General features: G+C 40.9%; 2 protein-coding genes across 2 annotated transcripts in view; one reads left to right on the top strand and one right to left on the bottom strand.

Moving 5' to 3' along the window:
- The window catches only part of clstn2a (calsyntenin 2a), a 50,536-nt gene extending 34,723 nt beyond the window's left edge, over positions 1–15,813 (bottom strand). The window contains exon 1 of the mRNA XM_085929709.1: positions 15,711–15,813. Within this exon, the coding sequence (XP_085785835.1) occupies positions 15,711–15,783 (73 nt within the window). The 5' untranslated portion in view covers positions 15,784–15,813. The remainder of the gene's footprint in view (positions 1–15,710) is intronic.
- A 1,395-nt stretch (positions 15,814–17,208) lies between these two features.
- Positions 17,209–20,622, top strand: nmnat3 (nicotinamide nucleotide adenylyltransferase 3). The gene is made up of 6 exons (XM_085930509.1): positions 17,209–17,355; positions 17,797–17,943; positions 18,224–18,407; positions 18,859–18,926; positions 19,410–19,609; positions 19,799–20,622. Exons 1-6 carry the CDS (start codon positions 17,307–17,309, stop codon positions 20,021–20,023), a joined length of 873 nt encoding a protein of 290 aa, XP_085786635.1. The 5' UTR covers positions 17,209–17,306; the 3' UTR covers positions 20,024–20,622.
- Positions 20,623–20,625: the final 3 nt, after the last annotated feature.

Below are 20,625 nucleotides of genomic sequence, written 5' to 3'. Positions count from 1 at the left end.
ATGTCATTTTCTCACAATTCAAAACTGTTCCCGTGTGTCAACTAGCAACATATTTGGTGATTATTATTATTTTTTTGGGTGCTTCTGAAAAAGCAGAAGATCTGCAGACTGAGAGATTCTCCGAGAGGGAAGTCTGTATTTATTTCGCAGGTGTCAAGTCTTGGCAGAGGTTGGCGCTCTCCGATTGCTCTTTTGGTTCTACCGTCAAAACGGCTGCTAATCTCCTATTCAGAAAATAAAACATGAAATGCGCAACTTTATCTTTCTTACTATAGAGATACGGCATACATGTTGGTAAGAAGCATTTGTTAGTGTCTAAATGGAAGTCGCTAGTGTGACAAAAATGTTGTTAGCGGCGTGCATCGCTGAAGAAGCAATCAATGCTTCCATTTAATACACTCAGCATGATACAAGCTTGGGAAAAATGAATGCGCACTTGATTAACTTTGTGCAATTTACAACACATTTAAAGCCTCTCTGAGTTGGAATTGACTGTTTTCTCTCCCGCAGCTTGAGAGACACACACACACGAGACTGGGGAATACATTTATATCTTCCTATAGCTTCAAAACCAGGTGTAATTTTACAATTTGACTTCATTCTAATAAGAAAATACGTCTTGATGGCTGTTTATTGATTCATCCGACTCACAGCGTAGCCCGAGGTCGTATCCAAACCACCACATAGGAGCCGGTTAGCTGGCAGCGGCCAACTATTGACTGGCAGAACTAAAAAAAAAAAAACCCGCATGTTGCTTAGACATTCACATTTCAGCAACAGCCTTGGGCAACTTGCTACTACCATCTATGAATGCATGTTTGGAGTGTGTGTGGAATTCCCAGCAGCCCGTGAGAGTGACGAAGAGGATGTCTGACAGGTGAAGATAAACCGAAGCAACAGCATAGAGGCTGTAGCTCCTTCAACATAGTCACATGCCAAACGCGAAGCAGATTGTCTTAGCGGCACAAATGTGGAGTGTGTACGGCATTCGTATATGCGGTCTGCTTGACTGCGGAGGTGTGTTTTGCTTCGAAAACCAAGCATGTATAATTTGGTTTCAAATCATCATCATAGTCAATGTGACTGGATGGAATCAAAGAGATAGCAAATCAAAGGCAACGTTTTCGTGCTGCCTTGAAAATTTGAATTCTTCTTCAATTTGCCAAATGTTTACATCTCGTTTCAGCCTAGGCTTCATCCTGATCATTAATTAGCATATGAAGGGATTGGAAACATTAAATTAAGCAGAGCAGCGCAATAAACATGGCTTGGGTTGATGCACCTCTTAAATCTAAGTTCTTATCATCCATTTATCTATTTATTCGCTAAATGGAAATGTTTACAATGTTCAATGAAAATTCTTTATGAAGGGTTGAAGATCCGCCTCCACACTTGAATGTTGTTCCGACTTATTTGTGTGTCAATGATGTCAAAATCATTTGAAACTTCCATTTAGAGTTTACATTATATGCATAGAAAAGTTTTTATAGAAATAAATTCAAAAAGATGATTATAAAAGAAGGTACATTCAAAACATGAATTACGGTGAATCAAACATTAGAGACAATGAAAATATTGTATTTTAAGGGTCATGGATAATTCAGTCATTTGCTTTGGTGGCGGTTGATTTACAAAAAAAAAAAATTTTCACAGAAACCGAGCAGCATGTCTCTCGTGGAGAAAAAAAAAAAAAAAAAGATTCAAAGGTGCATTTCTCGGCTGGATGACTAGAAAGGCAAGGTTGAGAAAGTGCTACCGAAAGATCTATGAGCTGTCACTAACACTAATCAGGCTTCACACAGAAGCATTCATCTAATTCGGAGTAGCACAAGAAGTGGACATGACCAGCATCTTACCGGGAAACTAAGCATGGCGACAATCCTAACAGATTGGCTTCAACCAACCATCTATTTTCTACCGCGCTTTTCCTCAATAGGTGAGTTGGAGACGATCCAAGCCGCCTTTGAGTGAGAAATGTGCTACCCCGTGTGTTGGTCTCAGGGCAATTGTCGGAAGGTTTATAACTACCGTAACATCCATTCTAATTTCCGTGATGAAATTTTGAATTGAACGTTCGTGTTTATTTCTACAATCTGCAATCTCTGCAGCCTTGTGCTTTGGACACACACTGTCCATGTGACTTTGTCAAACTTGGTCATATTGCATTTGAAAGAATACGCCGCTAGAATAAATGGGTACATGGAAGGAAAGGTGGGGGGTCAAAGTAATCAAGGGAGCAGAAAAGTCTGAAAGTACCATTACTCATAATGCCAAATACACGAAGTAAAGACAAATGACTCCTATCCAATGGCACCTCTCACATTAGAAACAATAAGGTGGATAGGAGAAAACCCTCATCTAGTCAATGATCTGATTATTGTATTACGGTAATAATAATAAAAATAATAAAGGGATAAGCGGTATGGAAAATGGATGGATGGATAATAATAATGATAATGATGATAATAGATGATTTGCATTACAAGCACAATCATGGTTCGAATCTAGCTTTTGTTTCAAGTCGCCAATGACTTCTTTATTTATTAACACTCAAGGTCAGTAACAACCTTAAACCAATCATTCTTTTTCCCAGACTACACTTATTTTTTTTATGAACTTTGTAAAAGGGTGTTTTGAGGTCTCCATGTTGGCAAGGTAAGGGCAGGAAAGTGCCAAAAAACCCTAACAAAGAAAACAAAACAAAGAGTACAAGCCAAGCTGAACCCGGAGGACCTTTTCAAAAAATGTTGGTAGCTTCACGGAAGCTGATTATCTCTGCCTCGGGCTACGCGGTCTCCAAGGCGAGGTAGATTGCATTAGGATGAGCAGCTCGTTCTGATGGGACTGACTTGACCATGTGAAGAAAAACATAATGGGAATTACAACTCGTAACATTGCCTAAAGCGGGTCTCCGTTCAGGGAACGTTACATCGCTTGTCCTCTTCAAACACAACCCACCCAAGAGGGACATAACCGTGTCCAAAGTACACGTATTGCATAGCCGATAATGCGTGCGCCATTAATATAATTAGGTGTGTGGAGACTTCAGCACTAGTCAACTTTAAAGCTCCATTCTGCATCGGTCCTTTAGACACACACGGGACAATGAGTCAGGATTTTAATCAGGTCGATTGCAGGGGAGACATAAAATATAAAACCGTAACAAAAATACAGTCGACATATTTTTTAGATCACCGACCAACGGCCTCCACTGACACCGTCAATCAACACAGAGTGGCTAACTCTTTAGCAATTTCCAGTCTTATTTAAAATTCCATCTTAGCTTAGCTTACAATATTGGCATTTGATAAACCAACCGAGATTCCAGGTAATAGTCTAACAGCAGCCCTGGTGGTCACATGACACATTTACACTGAATTTGATTGCCACGTTCGATTGCTGGATTTGATTGCCGGATCGTTTCACACGTCGATTAACTGCTCAGAGTGACAGCTTTGGAATACAGGTAACAATTCCCAGCGGCAAGGAATTAAAGAAAACTGAGACGTTAGCGAGTTAACATGAGCACCTTGAGTGAAAACGAGACATAGTAACGCTGGAGGGCATGCAAGAGTTAAGTAATGTTTGATAGTCTTCTTGACAGTGAAATTTACAAGTGAGTCTGAAACCATTGCGTGTATATCCACTTATTAAATATATTGAGAGGAGAAGACAAACATCACAGAAGTGACTATTCTTCACTGGATTTTATTTGATGATACTTTTACGCTACCCTAAAGTTGGAGAGTCAATTAAATTTTTATGTCTCGTAGTCCCATCATTTTAACAAGGCCCTCATTCTTGCGCTCATCCACCACTTTCAGCCCACTCCAATACTCAAACGTCGTTATCATCTATCATTTCTCTCGTCCCTTGTCTACATCAACAACACAGCATGGCGTCTGGACTCATTATCCAGCAATGATACGTTTACATTAGTCCAGGGTGAATTTTAATGAGTAATAGTGAAGATATTTCTCTTCTATTTTATCAGTTGTAGAATACATAGTACAGCATATCTTCCTTGTTAGCGTTCTTGCATCAGAGAGAGCAAAAGAAAGAAATTATAGTCGTCGATATCTTTAAACATCACGCACGACACCATTGAAGTGAAATAGATAAATAGCCTTCAGCCAAAGTGGAAGAGAGCCGAAAGTAAAAACTCAACATGAGAAGCTGACGAGGGAAAGAGAAGCGCTTAAACGTGGATGAACATGAGGAATTAGCTTCATTAGAAAACGACTTAGGTGGTCCAATGTGTTCCATTCCGTCAGAGGGAGACCACCGAGCATAAAGGGGCTCGGAGGAGAATGCCAGTGTGATGAGATCAAACGGTAATTGTCATTATTTCCGGTTCAAGCCCCTTTGGCTGGCACCTTCCCTGCTCCACCTGTTCTCCACCCAATACATTTTCCCTGCCGTTTGGCTCCTGATTAGAATTTGGACAGGGAGCTGTGAGCAGGCTACACGGATGAGGTTTGCACTGGGTGATTTGTCCTCGCTACCCTTGCAGCTAGCCTGAGGCTTTAAACAGTATTTTCCAGTCCAGTCAAGCTTGGCAAAAGACCGGAAAACTTGGAATGTGCAATTTACATCCAAAGTATCGACTTTTAGCTATCACTGAGTTGTTTGGAGTTAGAGTATAAAATAAAACTGACCATGGAGGGCGGGGTTTGTGTTACTAACAAGATAGCGAGTTGATTTTTTATTTTTCTTCCTGGTTTCTCCTCGACATGAATTGATTGATTTGTGTCCAAAGGCAAGAATAGAGGGCACATTAGGAACATTTGATTTTGGAAGGAATTTTTGGAAACTGTTCCCATAAAATTAGAAGCACAAATTGACGTCTATAGCTGTCAATAGTATTGAATGAGTTAAGAAGGATGTGGAAGATTTTCCACCTTATTATTCATCAGAAATAAAGCAAGGTCCTCTTTTTTTTTCCCAAAAGCAATTTACTAAATGGAAATTTCTGTCGATGGCTCTGCTTCAGTACTTCTATCCAGATTTGTTCTCGTCTAACAAGACGGCACCTGTTCCACCACTCACATCAGCAAGAGATGTTGGCTTGTCAAAGTTCATTGCACAGAGAAGTGGAAAAATATGACACCTTGCTTTCAAAAGTCTGACTCATACTTTGCAATTAAAAAAAAACCATGACCTCAGCTTTGAATAGGTCTAGTTATTAAAATTTTAAACAAAAGCTCAGATTCAAGCCTACTTCTTAAATGCATCTCTTTTTCTTTTTTGGTGTGAGGCCTGAAATCAGCACACTGTACCTAAAGATCAACTAATGCCTTCATATTATTTGTCTACCTGTATTGCTCCACCAATTGTGTTCCAATATGTGTTGCTTCTAAACCTAAACAAAGACTTGATTTTTTCAAACTTGATCCAAGTCAATCCTAAAAACAAATCTTACCCAATTGAAGTTAAAATAAGGAGACAGGAGAAGACATCAAATATTTTGTTGTCAATTTGATAGATTACCATCTGTCCACTAGTACCTCAGCATGATTCTTCAATCAGACACAAGCATAGATCTTTCGAAAGAAATCTCTCTCCCTAATAGTGTAAGGGGCAGGCAGGGGCTAAAGCAAACCGATTCAAAATCTAATTTAACTCACAAACAGTAGAATGTGTACATCAGATTACCATCAAATTGAATTTCCTTTCCCCATTTCCCAAGTGGCCTGTTTTCTATAGCCGCAGCCAAACATCTCTGTCTTTGTGTTTGCTTTGCTATCACAAGACATCACTTGGTCACTTTGTCCGTCCGTCACTCCAACGGTTCCATCTCTGCTTTTTGTTCCGCTCAATAATACCACGACATCGTCGGTTTTTAGTACCTAATTATCGACCAACAAACTCTGCCAAGGATATTATGAAGGTCTTTTTTAATTTGACGATGTGACTGCAGGATTTTTTTGGACTTTTTTGGGTTTTGTGAGCGAGCCGTGGTGGCAGAATGTGTCCCTGGACGCATCTTATGCATCTGGAGCTGCAAACACAGAAGCACTTCTGACTATGTTGGCTGGGTTTTAACAGGATGTTTGCCAGTGGGCACATTTTGGAACTGCCTCGGCATATCAACTAAGCAAAGCTCCCCCTGGTCCGTGCATTCATTTTCGGCCCCTTACCTGGCAAGTGGCTGAGCTAATATAATGCAGGTGTCACTCCTCCAGCGACTCTTACGGGGTCATCGAGTGTTCCCGGGCAAAAAGATGAGCAATATGGACCCCTGCAGAGCCATTTCATTCTACTCAGACAAGTCTGAGTCTAAGTTTGACATTTCCAAAGGGAGGCACTCGGAAGGAAGCCATCCTAATTGAATGCCTCCGAGATGTCATATCGGCTAAACGTGAAGGAGGAGCGCCACTATAAGTTAGTTTGCCTTTAAGGTGAAATATCAGTCGAATGAATCTCTGTGGCAGTTCTCATTCTTTTGTTAGCAAAGCTGTGTGACCAAAACGTGCGGTTGATCTTCTCTCATGGAAAGTTTAAGTGGCTGTTGATATTTATGAATCACAGTAATCATTTCAAATTTAAATATTGGCTCAGCAATTCAGGAAACAAATGCACCGATCTCTCCGGTTTTGGCCATTTAATAGCGAATGTGGTTCATCTAGCTGCTATGATGTGTCTGCTGTTTATTTATTCTTGTATTCAGCACGTGTGGGGAGGGAAGCCTCTTTCTGCATTAATGGCTAGAAATGCAGAGGATCAACATCGGCTTCTCATCGGGTAGTGTTCATTGTCTTCGGCAAAACCATGAAAAAGATTGATTTGATCAAACACTTGGCCAGCAGTAACAGACTGGAAATCAATTCAAGTGTGTGCACATTCATATTCACCTACTGCGTAAATGGGCTCTGTTCAGCCCCGACAGAGCATTCCGTTGGGAGGATGAGCATCTCCTGATAAATTGCAACTGAATTCCAAATTGGTATCGTGAAGCTAGTTGGCCTGACTTTTAAAAAAATTGTACTCAATGTATCCTGTATGTATACACATTTGAACAAAACACATTATTTTTGTATTTAATACACTGGAAAATAAATAAATGAACACATTTATTTATCAATAAAAAAAAATAAAAAAAATAGAGCTTGAAGCCTTTTTTTTAAAAAAAATATATTTATTGGCTAATTGCTCAATTTTTGCTCCTGCGTCAGGACATTTATCTTGACAAACGCTTTAAATTAGATGACGTATATCTCGAGACACCACTGTTTTTGTTTTTCTTAAAGAAAGACTACAAAGACCATGTTTTATAATTATTATAATGAGAAATTTTGTTTACATTGTGGAGACGACTGCAAGAGTGAATTTCTCTCAAAGATGAATAAATCTCTTTTTCTCTCTTTGGGGATGTCGTTAAATGGATTCTTCTGAAAATGTAACATCTAAACAACTAGGCTTTGTTTTGAAAGACGGAGAGGCACAAGCGCTATGTGCTGACTGGTTTACAATGCCAGCAACACAAATAGATCACATGACTCCTTGGCTCTACTAAAAAGATTATTAATCCAATCCAATATGAAGAGAGAATTGTTTTACAAAGTACAGGGGGAAATGTGTCACCTAAAATACAATGTCAACTCAAAAGAGCTTCCTGTATGTGTTTCAATGAGCTCTGTCAAACCTTTTGCATCAAGTGGAGCTTATTTATAGGTAGGGGGGTGGGGGGCAGATGTCTGGCCATGAAGCTCATCAGACTTCCGAGTTGGTCTAATGCCTGAATAATTGTCCCAGTCTTGGCTGCAGTGTGATAAGGCTCTATCAGGGGCCCCGAGTCATCTTCCAGGCGGAGAGCGATGGATGCTAATGCAATAGGGAGAGCGGGCAAATTTCATTAGAGCTGATAAAAATGGATTCATAAGTAAGGTTGAAAATAGCAAGAAAGGAAGGGGGGGGGGGGCGTGCTTATTGCCCTGAAGAATGGCTTCCATCGTCTGACCTTTTTGATGGAGATTGAGAAAGAAAGTCGTGTGAGAAATGTTGTCATTTCATCTATAATGTTTACTAGTGCAGACCGATACCGATTTAGTTTGTGGGTCAAACTATCGTCGGTGATCCTCGCAGGTACTACTCGCATTCAAACCACTGATGTGACTGATCTGTGTAATTTGGTTCTTTTCGTAACGCCGTGGCCAGGGGAGGCATTGGCCTAGATAGGGAAGGTGTGTACAAGTAAAGCTGCATAGCTCAGTGAAAGTAAAAATGGAGCACTGGTTTCCGAGGGAAAATGATTTAAATTTTAATGAAGACAGAAAGTCTACTCCGCTCAAATGAATGTTGTTGCGCAACACGTTCAAGCAGCCACTTCAAAACTTCACACATTTAGGAAACGAGGGGAGGAGCAGAGTTTCAATGAGGGGACACAATTGCGTCGTCACCGTGTCGTCGAGCATGTTAACTCATTCGCGGCCGACCCAGTTAATATCTTTGACGTCTATAACCGTCATTGGCACTGAATGAGTTAATGCAATGTTGTTGTTTTTTGTGTGGTCACGACGTGCCAGGTATACAAATGAGTAAGCCTCCTTTGTTCGACTGAGTCATTATGGTGATTCTTGGCAATAGCTGCTGATGAAAATACGTCAATATTTAATCATAAAATGAAATGGAAATATGTACAAAAAAAAAAAATCTGTGTTAAAAAAAATTAACGTCCAGTGGTTTGTGGCAACTCCTGGACTGACAACCCAGTCTTTTACAATTTTCATGCAGTGACAGCAATAAGTAGAGTGACACTGGTTTGAGCTCCAGTCTTGACAGACACCACAGCGGGGAATTATTAATCATTTAGAACTCTCAAGCACCACACTGTGCAGTCGAGCAGCACACACAACACTACCGATTGATTCCGATGAGTGGACACGTCCAAAAACATTCATTACGAAACGGTACAGGTAAGTTGAACGAGGTCAAAATGACACTCAAGTCAAGATAAAGAATCCCTGGAGGAGTGGGTGAGATGGTGAGAGAAAAACAGATGGAGATACAAAGTGACATCTGTCATTTAAGGCCGCTTTAATGAGATGCCAACACCATGACAAATATAACCCGTGGCTCTTGGGACTAAAAATAAATACAAACATCTCACAAAGAAAAACAAAATGCCGTGTAAATCGTTTCAAGAATGTGTGGTAAATTGACTTTTTAGAATAGTCGGCATAATAACTATATGAAGTAAACAGTTTAGCTAAACTGATTGTACTGATTCGATAGCTAACAGCTAATGTGCAAAATGGCCGACAAATTATTTGAAAAAAATTAAATCCTGTGATCCATTTCAACACTTGATATTTTGACCGTGTTGCGTTTCCTATTCCATTTTTACTATGTGTATAATATTAATTCTACACAACTTGACATATTTCTACCAAATATTTTTGTCAATTAAAACACTGTTTCAGTGTTTACATCGTTTTGCCCGTCATGACTTTTGTTATAAAAAACATTTGTTTACAGTGGCATGTAGATGTGAGGCTGGCAGCAACACAAGCCTGGAAATAGCGTCAGCTTCCACCTCGGGTGTGCCCAGACCTGCCTACTGTGACATTCCCTGCCTACCGGCACATAATCATGATAAATCGCTTTGGACCGCCGGCTGCTCACATCGCCAGGCAATGAGTGGCAATGCAATGGAAATATCACCACACCACAAATATTTGTTTTATTCTTTTCTTATCTCAGTCCACACTGTCCTGTCCTCGACCCAGATATGATGATGATGATTCTTCTCTCCCTGTGACTCGTCCTTGCCCCCCCCACCCCCCACCCTTGCACATTCAGGGCAGGTACTAAAGGAAGTTGGACTGGAGGGTGCATGATAAACCATAGTTGCAGAGAATTGCCAAGACATTTTAATCTGGTGCAGGGAGCAGTTGTGGTGTTGGAAAGGTCCATCACACTTCAGTGAAGCATAATTCCAAAGCGGGATTAATGCCTAACTCCAGCGTTGCCACTGTGCTTTCCTCAAAAACATGGATTAAGGAAGCAACATGGAAAATTGACACAAACTATTCCAGCTAGTCAAAAATAAAAATGCGATGAAAAATGTAAACAATTTTTGCCACCTTTTCTTTACTTTGATGGGTTCCCGCATAGAAAAGATCAAAATGATTCATGCCTCTTAAACAATGACCAGCATTTTCTCCCCAATGTTCTCCTCGAGACAACTAAATAAAGACATGCTGCTCGGGAGGTCTAAACTGAAGCTCTTTAAATAATGTATCACTTTTCACTCTTTGAGTCTTTGCGACTACGAGTGGTCCAAGCGTAACGAGATGAGAGCAGATCAAGGTCGAGGGAGGTTAACAAAATAAGTAAGTTGGCCGCAGCGGCCACTGATCTTTTGCCGAGGAGCCATCTTGGCACACTTCACCCGCAGCTGATCCCCATTACCGGGAAGGACAGCGGCTTTATTACAGCAACCGAGAAGCTGCTTAGCGGATGCGTGTGGGTGGCTAGGTGGCTGGCTGAGTGTAATTGCGCAGGAGGGATCTCGGGAAGAAAGCAGGTGCCGGGGCCAAAGGCAAGCAGCGCCGCGAAGGGGGTTACAGAGAACCAATAGATTCGTAAACACGGACTAAGAGACAGTCAACAGACCTGCAGCTACAATACCGTTCAGTGGAGCACTCAACTGTCTTTTTTGGTCTAATTGCTTTCATTCAGGTGGCCATAAAGGAAAATTGGTTAAAAGAAAAAAAAAATGTGTGATTTGTTTGGTTTCTGCCAACAGTGTGCATCTCAAAGTAATAATATTTTTTTTAAAACAAGCCGAAGCAACGTGCGGTGGTATAACCACAAATGCTGAGGTAAAAACAAATTATTGTTGAAAAACAGAATTCTGAGAAAGATAGACAATTCACAAGGAAAATAATGTGGCTCCCAAAGCAATCACCATCCTTTCAGCCAATCACCTCATAACTTCACCAATTGTGCGCTTGACACGGACTAAAATGATGTTTCACTTTCGATTGATTCGCAATAATGAGCTCGAAAAGCCAGGGTGAGCCGCCATTATTGGCACCAAAAGCAATGCTGACTCTGCAAAAAAACAGCCGTTGCCTTTTCTGCTGACAGAGATCTAATAGCCAAAGCTGTGGACCGTGACTAATATAATACAAAAAAAAAATGTCATTGCACCAGAGGAAGTAAAAATTAAAAGCAATCTGTTACGACAATGACTTGATGGGGGGGAAACTTGGAGTCGGCACATTTATTTACTCTTTTGACTGCGTTAATAAAGTGCGAGTAGCAGAAAAAGAAGCAGAAACTAATCAGAGAGGTGCACGGCATCGGCAAAAGAACGACCCGACGACAACCCGAGTGACCTGAGCGTCTCAAATATTTGCACATCCACAACGCGGCTGCCACAAGATGAGAGTCATCGAGGTGATGGAGAGAAGAAAGCGGAAAAACAGAGATAACTCTTTTTGACTGATGACTCCGAAGAAATTAGAGGCCTCCTTGTGGAGGACGTGCTTTCATTTTCCCTGGCTCCTCTAATCTTTTTTTTTCTGTGCTTCAAATGCAACTGCTGCAGGCACTCAGGTGTGTGTGTGTTGCTAAAGTGAGAACAAAAACCACACGTGACGACCAGATACATATTGCCAAATGGTTCCAAATAATATTTTGTTGTCCAAGTGATTTGTATTTGCTTCACTGGTGACATTGCACTGTTGAGACTCACCTCACTTCCCTGAAAGCTTCCCACAAAGCCGCGCTTGTAAAACATTCCCGGACATCAAATCTCACAAAAACAAATTTGCTCTTGCTCGCCGTTTCTATGGCAAGGCCGAGAAGCAACGTGGACAAAATGGAAAGCCAGTTCAAAGCCTTTGACTGCTGCTTTGGACCACAAGCCAACAGGACAACAAAAATAGTTCAGAGTAACATGAAAAGAGATTTCGGGGCTTCTGTGGATCTTCTAAAAGCACATTTTCCAAGGCTTATGCGCTTGGACTGGAATTACAATTGGAATAAAAGGGAAAGTCTTACAGAAGAAACCAAGCGGCAATAAAAACTGTGAAGCGGTTTACGGGGTCTACCTGCCAAATTGCGATAACCTTTCTGGCTTTTTTATTATTATTATCGCCTATGAACAGTTACTGGCGGGGTCGCGGCGAGCAAATTTCCACAGCCACGTATATAAGAATCCAACTACTGATGAAAATGTTGAGGTGACCCTGAGCAAGGCAGCCAAACTGCCAGTAATTGTCTGCTTGACAAGAAGTCACACTTTGGGTTTTTTCACAATTTAATTCTTTCGCCTATTACAAACATCCAGATAACATTGAAAATAGTCATCATTGAGCACAAAGAAGGGAATTTTTTTCACAGCAGGAACAGAAAGCTTCAAGGCTCAGGTCTTTTATTTGATGAAACGCCTTTTTATCTTATCTGCTAGTTTTAGAGCAAACAAATACCTTGAAGCAAGCACACTTGGCCTCTTATTAGAATTTTTTTTATACATGAATAAATAGAGAGAACGCTACTGCGCCCAAATTGTGTCTTAATCAACCCTCAGCGACTCAGTCATGCAGACGCGGCTCATTTCGTGACGGAGTTGGCTCAGCTGGTGTCAATGTGGCATCGAGCAACAACCCGCAAACGATTCCAAGATATTTCCGCTTAATAGCAAACAAACAGAGCGTTATGCTGTGGTGACCCTTATATTTCACTCCTCCATTTTCCACCTCATCAAACATCTTCTAATTAGCCTTGCGGGGTAATTAACATCCTAATTAGGGGTTGGATTTGCATACACACTCGTTTGCAATAATGTGACACGCATTTATGAATGCAAATGTTTCAACACAAGTCAGACACAAACGTGCGCTCGGCGATTGTTGCGATGGATTCGAGTACGTTAATATGCGCAATTTCAAAATCAAGGATGAGCTTATAGGTAAATTCTAAAAAAAGATTTTTACAAGGAAAATAGTATTTTATTAACATGAAACCTAAAAGTCAATGTAAAGAAAAAAAACTGGTTTTCATTGTCTCATTACATAAAGCAAAAACAAACCAAATTTGAACTATATATTTTTTTAAAAACGGAACGATTGGGGAACCTTGGGACAAACTCGTGAGAAGGCAAAGGCAGGCAGAGAGGGGCACGTCTTGTCATTTATACGTCTCACTTAAGTCCATAAATCTTTGAAATTGAACTGGGGCTGTGGAAGAAAAGACCTTGTGAGCGGCAGGTCTGGAAATCAAAAGGAAGGCCGTCCAAGCCCGGAAAACGCGGAGAGGCTGACAAAACTTTTTCTTTCTCAATGACAATTTTGCCCTCTGAATGGCATCAGCTCAGCGGAGCAGATCAGTAAAGAGTGATGAGAGGAGGGGAGAAACAAAGTGAAAGGGATGAGACAAGACATTCAGGGAGTGAAGGACTGTAAAAAAGAAAAAACAAAAAAAAGCATCAAAGTAGGGCAGAGCAACTCCCAAGCAGAGCCTGTCGGATCAGTCCGGAAGAGAAGCACCTGAGTTATGCGTCTACGTTCCGTGTCACCGTCTGGATTTACGTTCCAGCGGGGATAAAGCAAGGAGACGACTATGTTGAAAAGATGCCCATAAATCTGATCTGGTTTCAATTGCTTTCCTTCCCTTTATTCTTTTCTTCACAGCGTACAGCAATCCCCCCCCCCCCCCTTTTGCATTCATGGTCTCCTGCTTGTGAAAGTCTTTGTCTCATGTAAACATCATTCCGCTGAGCTTGTCGAGTCGCCGAAGGCGGTGGCAGCGACGCTCATACGGAACGCATGCAGAACAATGTGGCCTTGACATCTTCATTTCCAAAGGGGAAAATGATTTGTGTTTACAGCAACACCTCTTTGGGAAAGTGTATTTATTTACCGACTCACAAGGGGTGAAAACCATTACGGTCAATCCATAACAGGCTGAATAATGTGGCATGCGGCCTTCACGTACAAATATACACATCTGAGAGGTGCAGATGCATATCGGCGCCTTCATAAAATAGTAGCCCAAGTCTATTTTCAACATTTTTTTCAACACATTTTTTGTCTCTGCGGCAAAAATGTCAGCGGTTGAACCATTAAGTCTTGGAAAAGTGCTACATGCACGTTTCAGTAACAACGGCAACACAAGATGGCTGCCCTCTGTCTTCAGCAACCGAAGAGCGATTTTTAGTTCAGTCAGAAATAAGTCTGCGTATAGAGGGCGACCAATTTGTCAGCCAAAATGACATCGCAGTGGTTAAAGCCTCAGGTAAATATCGAACGTCACGTGACCAAAATTGGTCGGCAACTGTGATGTCATTTTCAGTTGACAGCGAGTGACGTGATGGGGAAAGAAAGTGTCGATTTTGCTGCTTAATTCATTTTTATAAATGCAATAATAACCAGAATGCTGTTTTTAGACTAGTGGGGGTACATATAACAAGACCATTAATAAACTTGACAATAAATTAATATCATCAATATTTGGTTCATTTTTTTTCCCCATTTTTTCATGAAAACTAAAACAAATGAAAAAGAAGAAAAAAAAAGGCCATTATTTTCAGGAAATGTCTGAAAATCGGATGGGTGGTCTATCTAGAAAATGAGTTCTACCCCAGCTTGTTATCTATCTGGCGATCAGCCATATTGAGGTCTTTCATAAACAAAGAAAATAATGATTGTGTTTGGCTTGGCAAATGCAAACAGCCCCCACAATTTTACTCCAGAGACCCAATTAACACAATGTCCCCGCTTTTCAGGGGCACAGCAGCCAGTGCCACATGTGTGTGTACTCATGTGTGTGTGTCACAAAGAGAAGAGAAAAAATTGACAGTAGCGTTCAAGAGAGGATGTGATTGAATGTAATGCCCTGACCACGACTACCCAGCAGGCATCACTAACACTCGTACTGATTTTATTTGCATCGCTGGGCAACCAGCCAATTTGGAACACTTGACCCCACAGTCAATTTTGATTGTTTTAGGCTAAATGTTAAAATGCAAATTGAAAAAAAAAAACTACAATGTATCAGTCTACGTTGTGCTGCTCACCCAAAGAAACATCTGAACAATCGTGAGATATTAATCAGCATGTCATGATTGGGCTAATGGGGCTAATGGGGGGACCTTTTTGACTTGAGGGCCCTTTTTAGTTTTGTAGTGATTATACATCCATCTATCCAATTCTTTATTACTTATCCGAACAAGATTTGCTGTGAGCTGGATCCTATTCGCAGCTGATATTGGGAAAAAAAGGTTGACGACCTGCTCTACTGGTCTCCCAGCAACTATCGGGCACATACAGAGAAAGAATCATTCACCCACGCTGCCTGCACCAAAGTCGAGCGGATATACCACTACATCATTATAGATATCAGTAACTTACAATGATACGACATATACTTTTTAGTAATCCAACTTTGGCTCATATTTGATGAGCACTTAGTCCTACTATGTTACTGTATCAAGACAGTGGTGAGGAAAATTAGTTTTGGTATGGAGGGTAATACTTGATGTTTAAAAAAAGTTATTTAAAAAAAAGTGGAGAAGTTTTTTTTTTTTTGCCAAGGAAAGCGATTTCCCAACTGAGCTGTTCCTTCCTGGCAAATATGAGTTGATGCCATGTCGTTAATAGTGACGTCTGCTCCAGTAAAGAACACACGCGCACTTCACATGAGATCATAGAAGTAGTCAAATAAAGCAGAGTTTGCAATATTATTTTCGCACTTCCTACCTTTTCCACAGACAGCGCAGCAAAGAGCACATATGAGCCAAGGGAGCAAAAGAGACACGGCGACTTTGGCCATGGTGGGTGGTTGATACGGCTGATGCCTCCGCGTCTTCTCCTCCTTGGTGCGCCGGCGGGTTGTGTGCAGAGCTGTGCTTCTTTCCCCACTGGCTGCTCAGTCTCATCCTGGGCGTGTAGAGACGCTCACTGATAACTCGGAGAGAGAAAGCGACCAATAGTGTTGGTGAAATATGATTTCCTTTGATTCTATTTCAAAATAAAACAGTAGCATAATAATAATAATAATAATAGTAATAATAATAATGTCATTTTGTAGCAAAAAACAAAACACTGAAACTATTCAGCAGTTACCAATATCATAAAGACGATGACTCAAATTGGCAAAACAGCTTCTGAAATATCATAATATAATGTTTAATAATAATATTTAGATAAGCAAGTGTATGTCCCAGAATATAATAATAATAATGTCATTTTTTGGCAACAAAAAAAAACATTGAAACAATTCAGTAGTGACCAATATCAACTGTATAATAAAGACGATGACTCAAATTGGCAAAACAGCTTTTGGAATTTAATCGTAATAATAATATAATCTTTAATAATAACATTTCGATTTGAGGGATGGAGATTTATTATATTCAGAAAGATTAGTTGGCACCATTTGATGTGTTCTAACTACATCTTCCTGAAAAGAATTAGAACGGCAGTGTTACGCTGTCAAAAATTGGTCTTTCGGCTTTCACGCCAGATGTTGTCCAATTATTCTTTCCTTTTCTTATGCTCTCGGGTGTTTGTGTGTGCGCTCCGGGGATTACAGCTAGTGGCTGCCCTCAAGAGAGTCAGAGGATAACAACACAAACACACATGCGAAACACAAAGTGTGCACGCCGTCATATTTTCCTTTATTATTGTTTCCCTGAACGGGCTCAGCTGGTTTAAAGCAGTCAAGGGCAGAGTCATCATGAAGTGTTCCGTTACTTCTTATACCTAATCATCCCAAAGGGAAATAAGAAGTGGGATATGCTAAAGATTTCACCCTCTCATTAAAATAAAACATATTTTACTTTAATTGGCGCATGTTTTTAAATCCTGGTATAAAGTGTAAAAATGAATAGATGAGTTCTGGTGGTTGCTACTAATCTGTAATCAACATATTAACTGAAATTAAATGTTTTCATTAATTTCATTCTTGCATTGTGCAGGCCAATCGGCTATTATTTTGCTGCAATTCAAATTGGATAAGTACCATGGACAGCTCCATTAGGACTATCTGTCCGCGAGGTGTCGCACTTACGCCGTTTTAAAACAGTGCGACACAAAACATTAAAAAAAAAACACCACGTCAAGATATAACACACTAATTGCTAATTCTAGTATTTGGATGCATACGTGTATTTTTTTTAGTTTTACGTGTTTCTATTTAGTTTTGTTTAAATAAAATAAAATTAGATTTAGTCGCAATCGCTGTGACGTCACATCCGCATTCTCAGCGATACGGAAAAGCAAGATGGACGCCTCCAAGGCAGTTTATGTTGAAGCTACAGCTACTCCCTCGTAAGAGACGTCCTCAAAATAAACATGAGGCTTTACTGTAAAACCTTTTCACAAAGAAAAAACTACAGTCAAGGTACGTTTTCCCCCTCTCAGTATATCTATCCTGTTGGTGATGAATTGCTGGTTTTGAAATCTCTTAACAAGTTAGACTCTAACTTATTTCACTTACTCTCCATTAATATGTGAGATGAAATATTTCAAATATTTCTGCGCGGTTAATAATAAGAGAAAATAGCCCATTGCACGAAAAAAGTGCTCCAAACAACAATGATAGGATAAGAATTTTGATCAATGAGAGTGAATTAAGATTAAAACTGGAATAATCAGATGGAAGAAAAGTTTGAAGTTTTATAAGATGCTTGAAACTATGGAAACATGAAGGCCTCATAGCAAGGTCAGCCCAGGTAATGCAGCGCTGAAGTTTGAGACACATGTGTTCACTATGATATCATAGACACAAAAGCATTGTTGTTTACATGGCCATTCATTTGATGCTATTTCTGCCTCTTTTCAGGTCCTTTTGCCATCTTGAGAAAGACTTTAACCAAAATGCCCATCCAGCGTGTTCCGCTTGTCTTGTTAGCCTGCGGATCCTTCAATCCTATCACCAACCAGCACATGAGGCTGTTTGAGCTTGCCAGAGACCACATGCACAGCACAGGTTCAATTTCAATTACGGAAATTTGACTATTAAGTGGTTACGTTTTGTCTTTGCTGCTTGTGTGTTAAAGGTAGACTGACACTTTTATTTTGGATCGCACCGTTTCTCATCTGTGAGAAACAAATTATAACACAAGTAGACAAAAATCAAAATAAACTGAGTCAACTACAAATGTTATGTTATATTCATTCACAAACAGTGTTCGTTATGCATGAAATGTATTCCTTTTTTTCCCCTGACCTAGAAAAAGTGTATTCATTTTCTCTCTCTCCCCCCCCAGGCCAGTACCATGTGGTGGGTGGCATCGTTTCTCCTGTGAGTGACAACTATGGAAAGCAAGGCTTGGTGCTGGCAAAGCACAGAATTGCCATGGCAAAGCTGGCGCTCCAGAGCTCAAACTGGATCAAAGTCGACGAATGGGAGAGCCAGCAGGCTGACTGGACGGAAACGGTGGTCACCATGAGGTGAGAGTTAAGGTTAAGCTTCGTTTAAAATCCCCCCCTCAGATTGCTTCATTCAACCACTCTCATCTTTTTTTTCCCCCCATCGTCTTTGCCCTTTTCTCAAGATTTCACACAAATCTCTTGGAGTGTTACTCCTCCCCTTCACATTGTTGTTTCTGATCCCCCGTTTGTGCAACGTGGGGGCTGATCATGACATAAAGCAGCCCGTTGTTTCCAGGCTCTGAGCACCACACCTCGTTTCACGAACCAACCCTTGGAATGGAACTGCTTTAAGAAGCTTAACAGAGGCACGAGTGGGGGTTTTTCTGAGTTATCCCCCCCCCGCGTCACACATACTGATTAAATTCTATCTCATTAAGCGTCATTCACTATCTGAATAATAAGTCCTCAAACAACCAATGGTTTAAATCTCACTTCAAGTTAAATAACCTCCCCACCTTTTTCCTAACAGGTATCACAGTCGTATTCTAAACGAGTTTGAACAAAAGATTCATGAAGACTCCAGCAGTCACTCACAAAGTAAGAACTCAGCACCCAACAATTTTTTTTTTAATCTGGATTGACAGTTAAATAAATAAATGTTTAACTCCCCCCCCCCCCCCCCCGTGCCGAGCTACCCAAATGCTACATTTGCATTGTTTGAATGTACAAAAGCATTTTCTTTTGCATGTTCTGCGCTTTTACAAGCTTCGAATCAGCGTGACGGATTTGTATCCAGCAATGTGTTAGAACACGTGCGTAAGCGAAATCGCACCGCTGGCTTCAGAGTATTAAGGATCGTTTTAAGACGCTGCTTCTAAGACTGTTCACGAGCACGTTTTTGCTTCGCATTGTTGCACAACATGTATTTGCTCCAGTCATGAAAACAAAGACACATCTGTGGGCTGCATTTGAAGGATTCTTCAAATGATAGCCTTCTCACTTTCCCCATCAAATGGAGCCTCTGAAGGATGCAGCTCCAATTAATTTAGCTCCTCACTTTCCACCTCTTCTTCCCTTCAGGCATGGCTCCTCAGCTCAAGCTTCTGTGTGGAGCTGATTTCTTGGAAAACTTTAGGATTCCTGGCTTGTGGCGGGAGGACCACATGGAGGAGGTGGTGGGCCGCTTTGGCTTGGTGTGTATCAGTCGTGGGGGTCTGCAGTGTGAACAGACGGTGCACGAATTAGATCCACTTTGGCGCCACAGACAAAACATCTTCCAGGTCAGTCAATGTTGAACCTAATGATGGTAAAAGAGTGCCCTCTGGTGGCGAAGATATTCTCTGCGTTAAACCTTTGCCACGACTTGCTTACCACGGTTTTGTCGCTTTAGAAATTTGCCAAACATGAAATGTTAGCAGTTTGATGTCACATCAAGTCAGAGCCACCATTCATGCCAAAACATGTTGCAGGTGAAAGACTGGGTGAGGAACGAGATCAGCGCAACAGAGGTCCGGCGCTCTCTCAGACGGGGAATGAGCGTCAAATACCTGATCCCAGACTCTGTCATTGAATACATCGAGCGCCACAGCCTCTACACCGAGGACAGCGAGAGGAGAAACGAGGGCACGGATCTGAGGCCGCTCGCCAAACAAGCCCGGGAAAGTCTCCCCGACATCGGTGCTTCTCTTAAGTGATTTTTTTCCACCAGCTGATGACGCACCAGCTCATACCTCCTACTGAAGCATCTGGCCTCAGGAAAATAGCACTCGAGTTGTTTTGCTGAATGGTGCTGCTGGTGGTGGGGGTCTTTCATGCGGGCAGAGAATCTGGATGACTGACAAGAGTGAGTTCAACACAGACATCTTTGAAGTTTGAATTCTATCACCATTCAGTGCTTCTTTTCACTCATGGGTGGCTACTTCAAGATATTTGTGCAAAATATTGTCAAAATGCAGAAAACATCTTCACCAGCCTTTGCTCTATTGCGCTTCATGGACATGATGATTTCAATTTCTTATTTGGTGGTGCAAGTTTGGGAATCAAAAGATTTATTTTTGGAAACAGTGTCACCTGGCTGGTGCTGGTTTTATTTTCTGACGATTATTATGACATTTTACTAGCCCCTGACTTCAAATATGTTTTGTCCTCATCAAAAAAAAAAAAACTACCACTGGCCACATATCACATATTTCTAATAAAATAGAGACAGGTTCCTCATGGGTTGAATAATACATGAGGACAAAATCTAAAACATTTTCAAACTTATTCAGATAAGCACTCACTTCAAAAAGAATAT

This window comes from Syngnathus leptorhynchus, chromosome 14 (assembly GCF_054491065.1).
Source record: "Syngnathus leptorhynchus isolate UIUO chromosome 14, UIUO_Slep, whole genome shotgun sequence".
Classification (NCBI taxonomy): domain Eukaryota; kingdom Metazoa; phylum Chordata; class Actinopteri; order Syngnathiformes; family Syngnathidae; genus Syngnathus; species Syngnathus leptorhynchus.
Note: the sequence above shows the minus strand (reverse complement) of the source record. Positions and strands in the feature narration are given on the sequence as shown.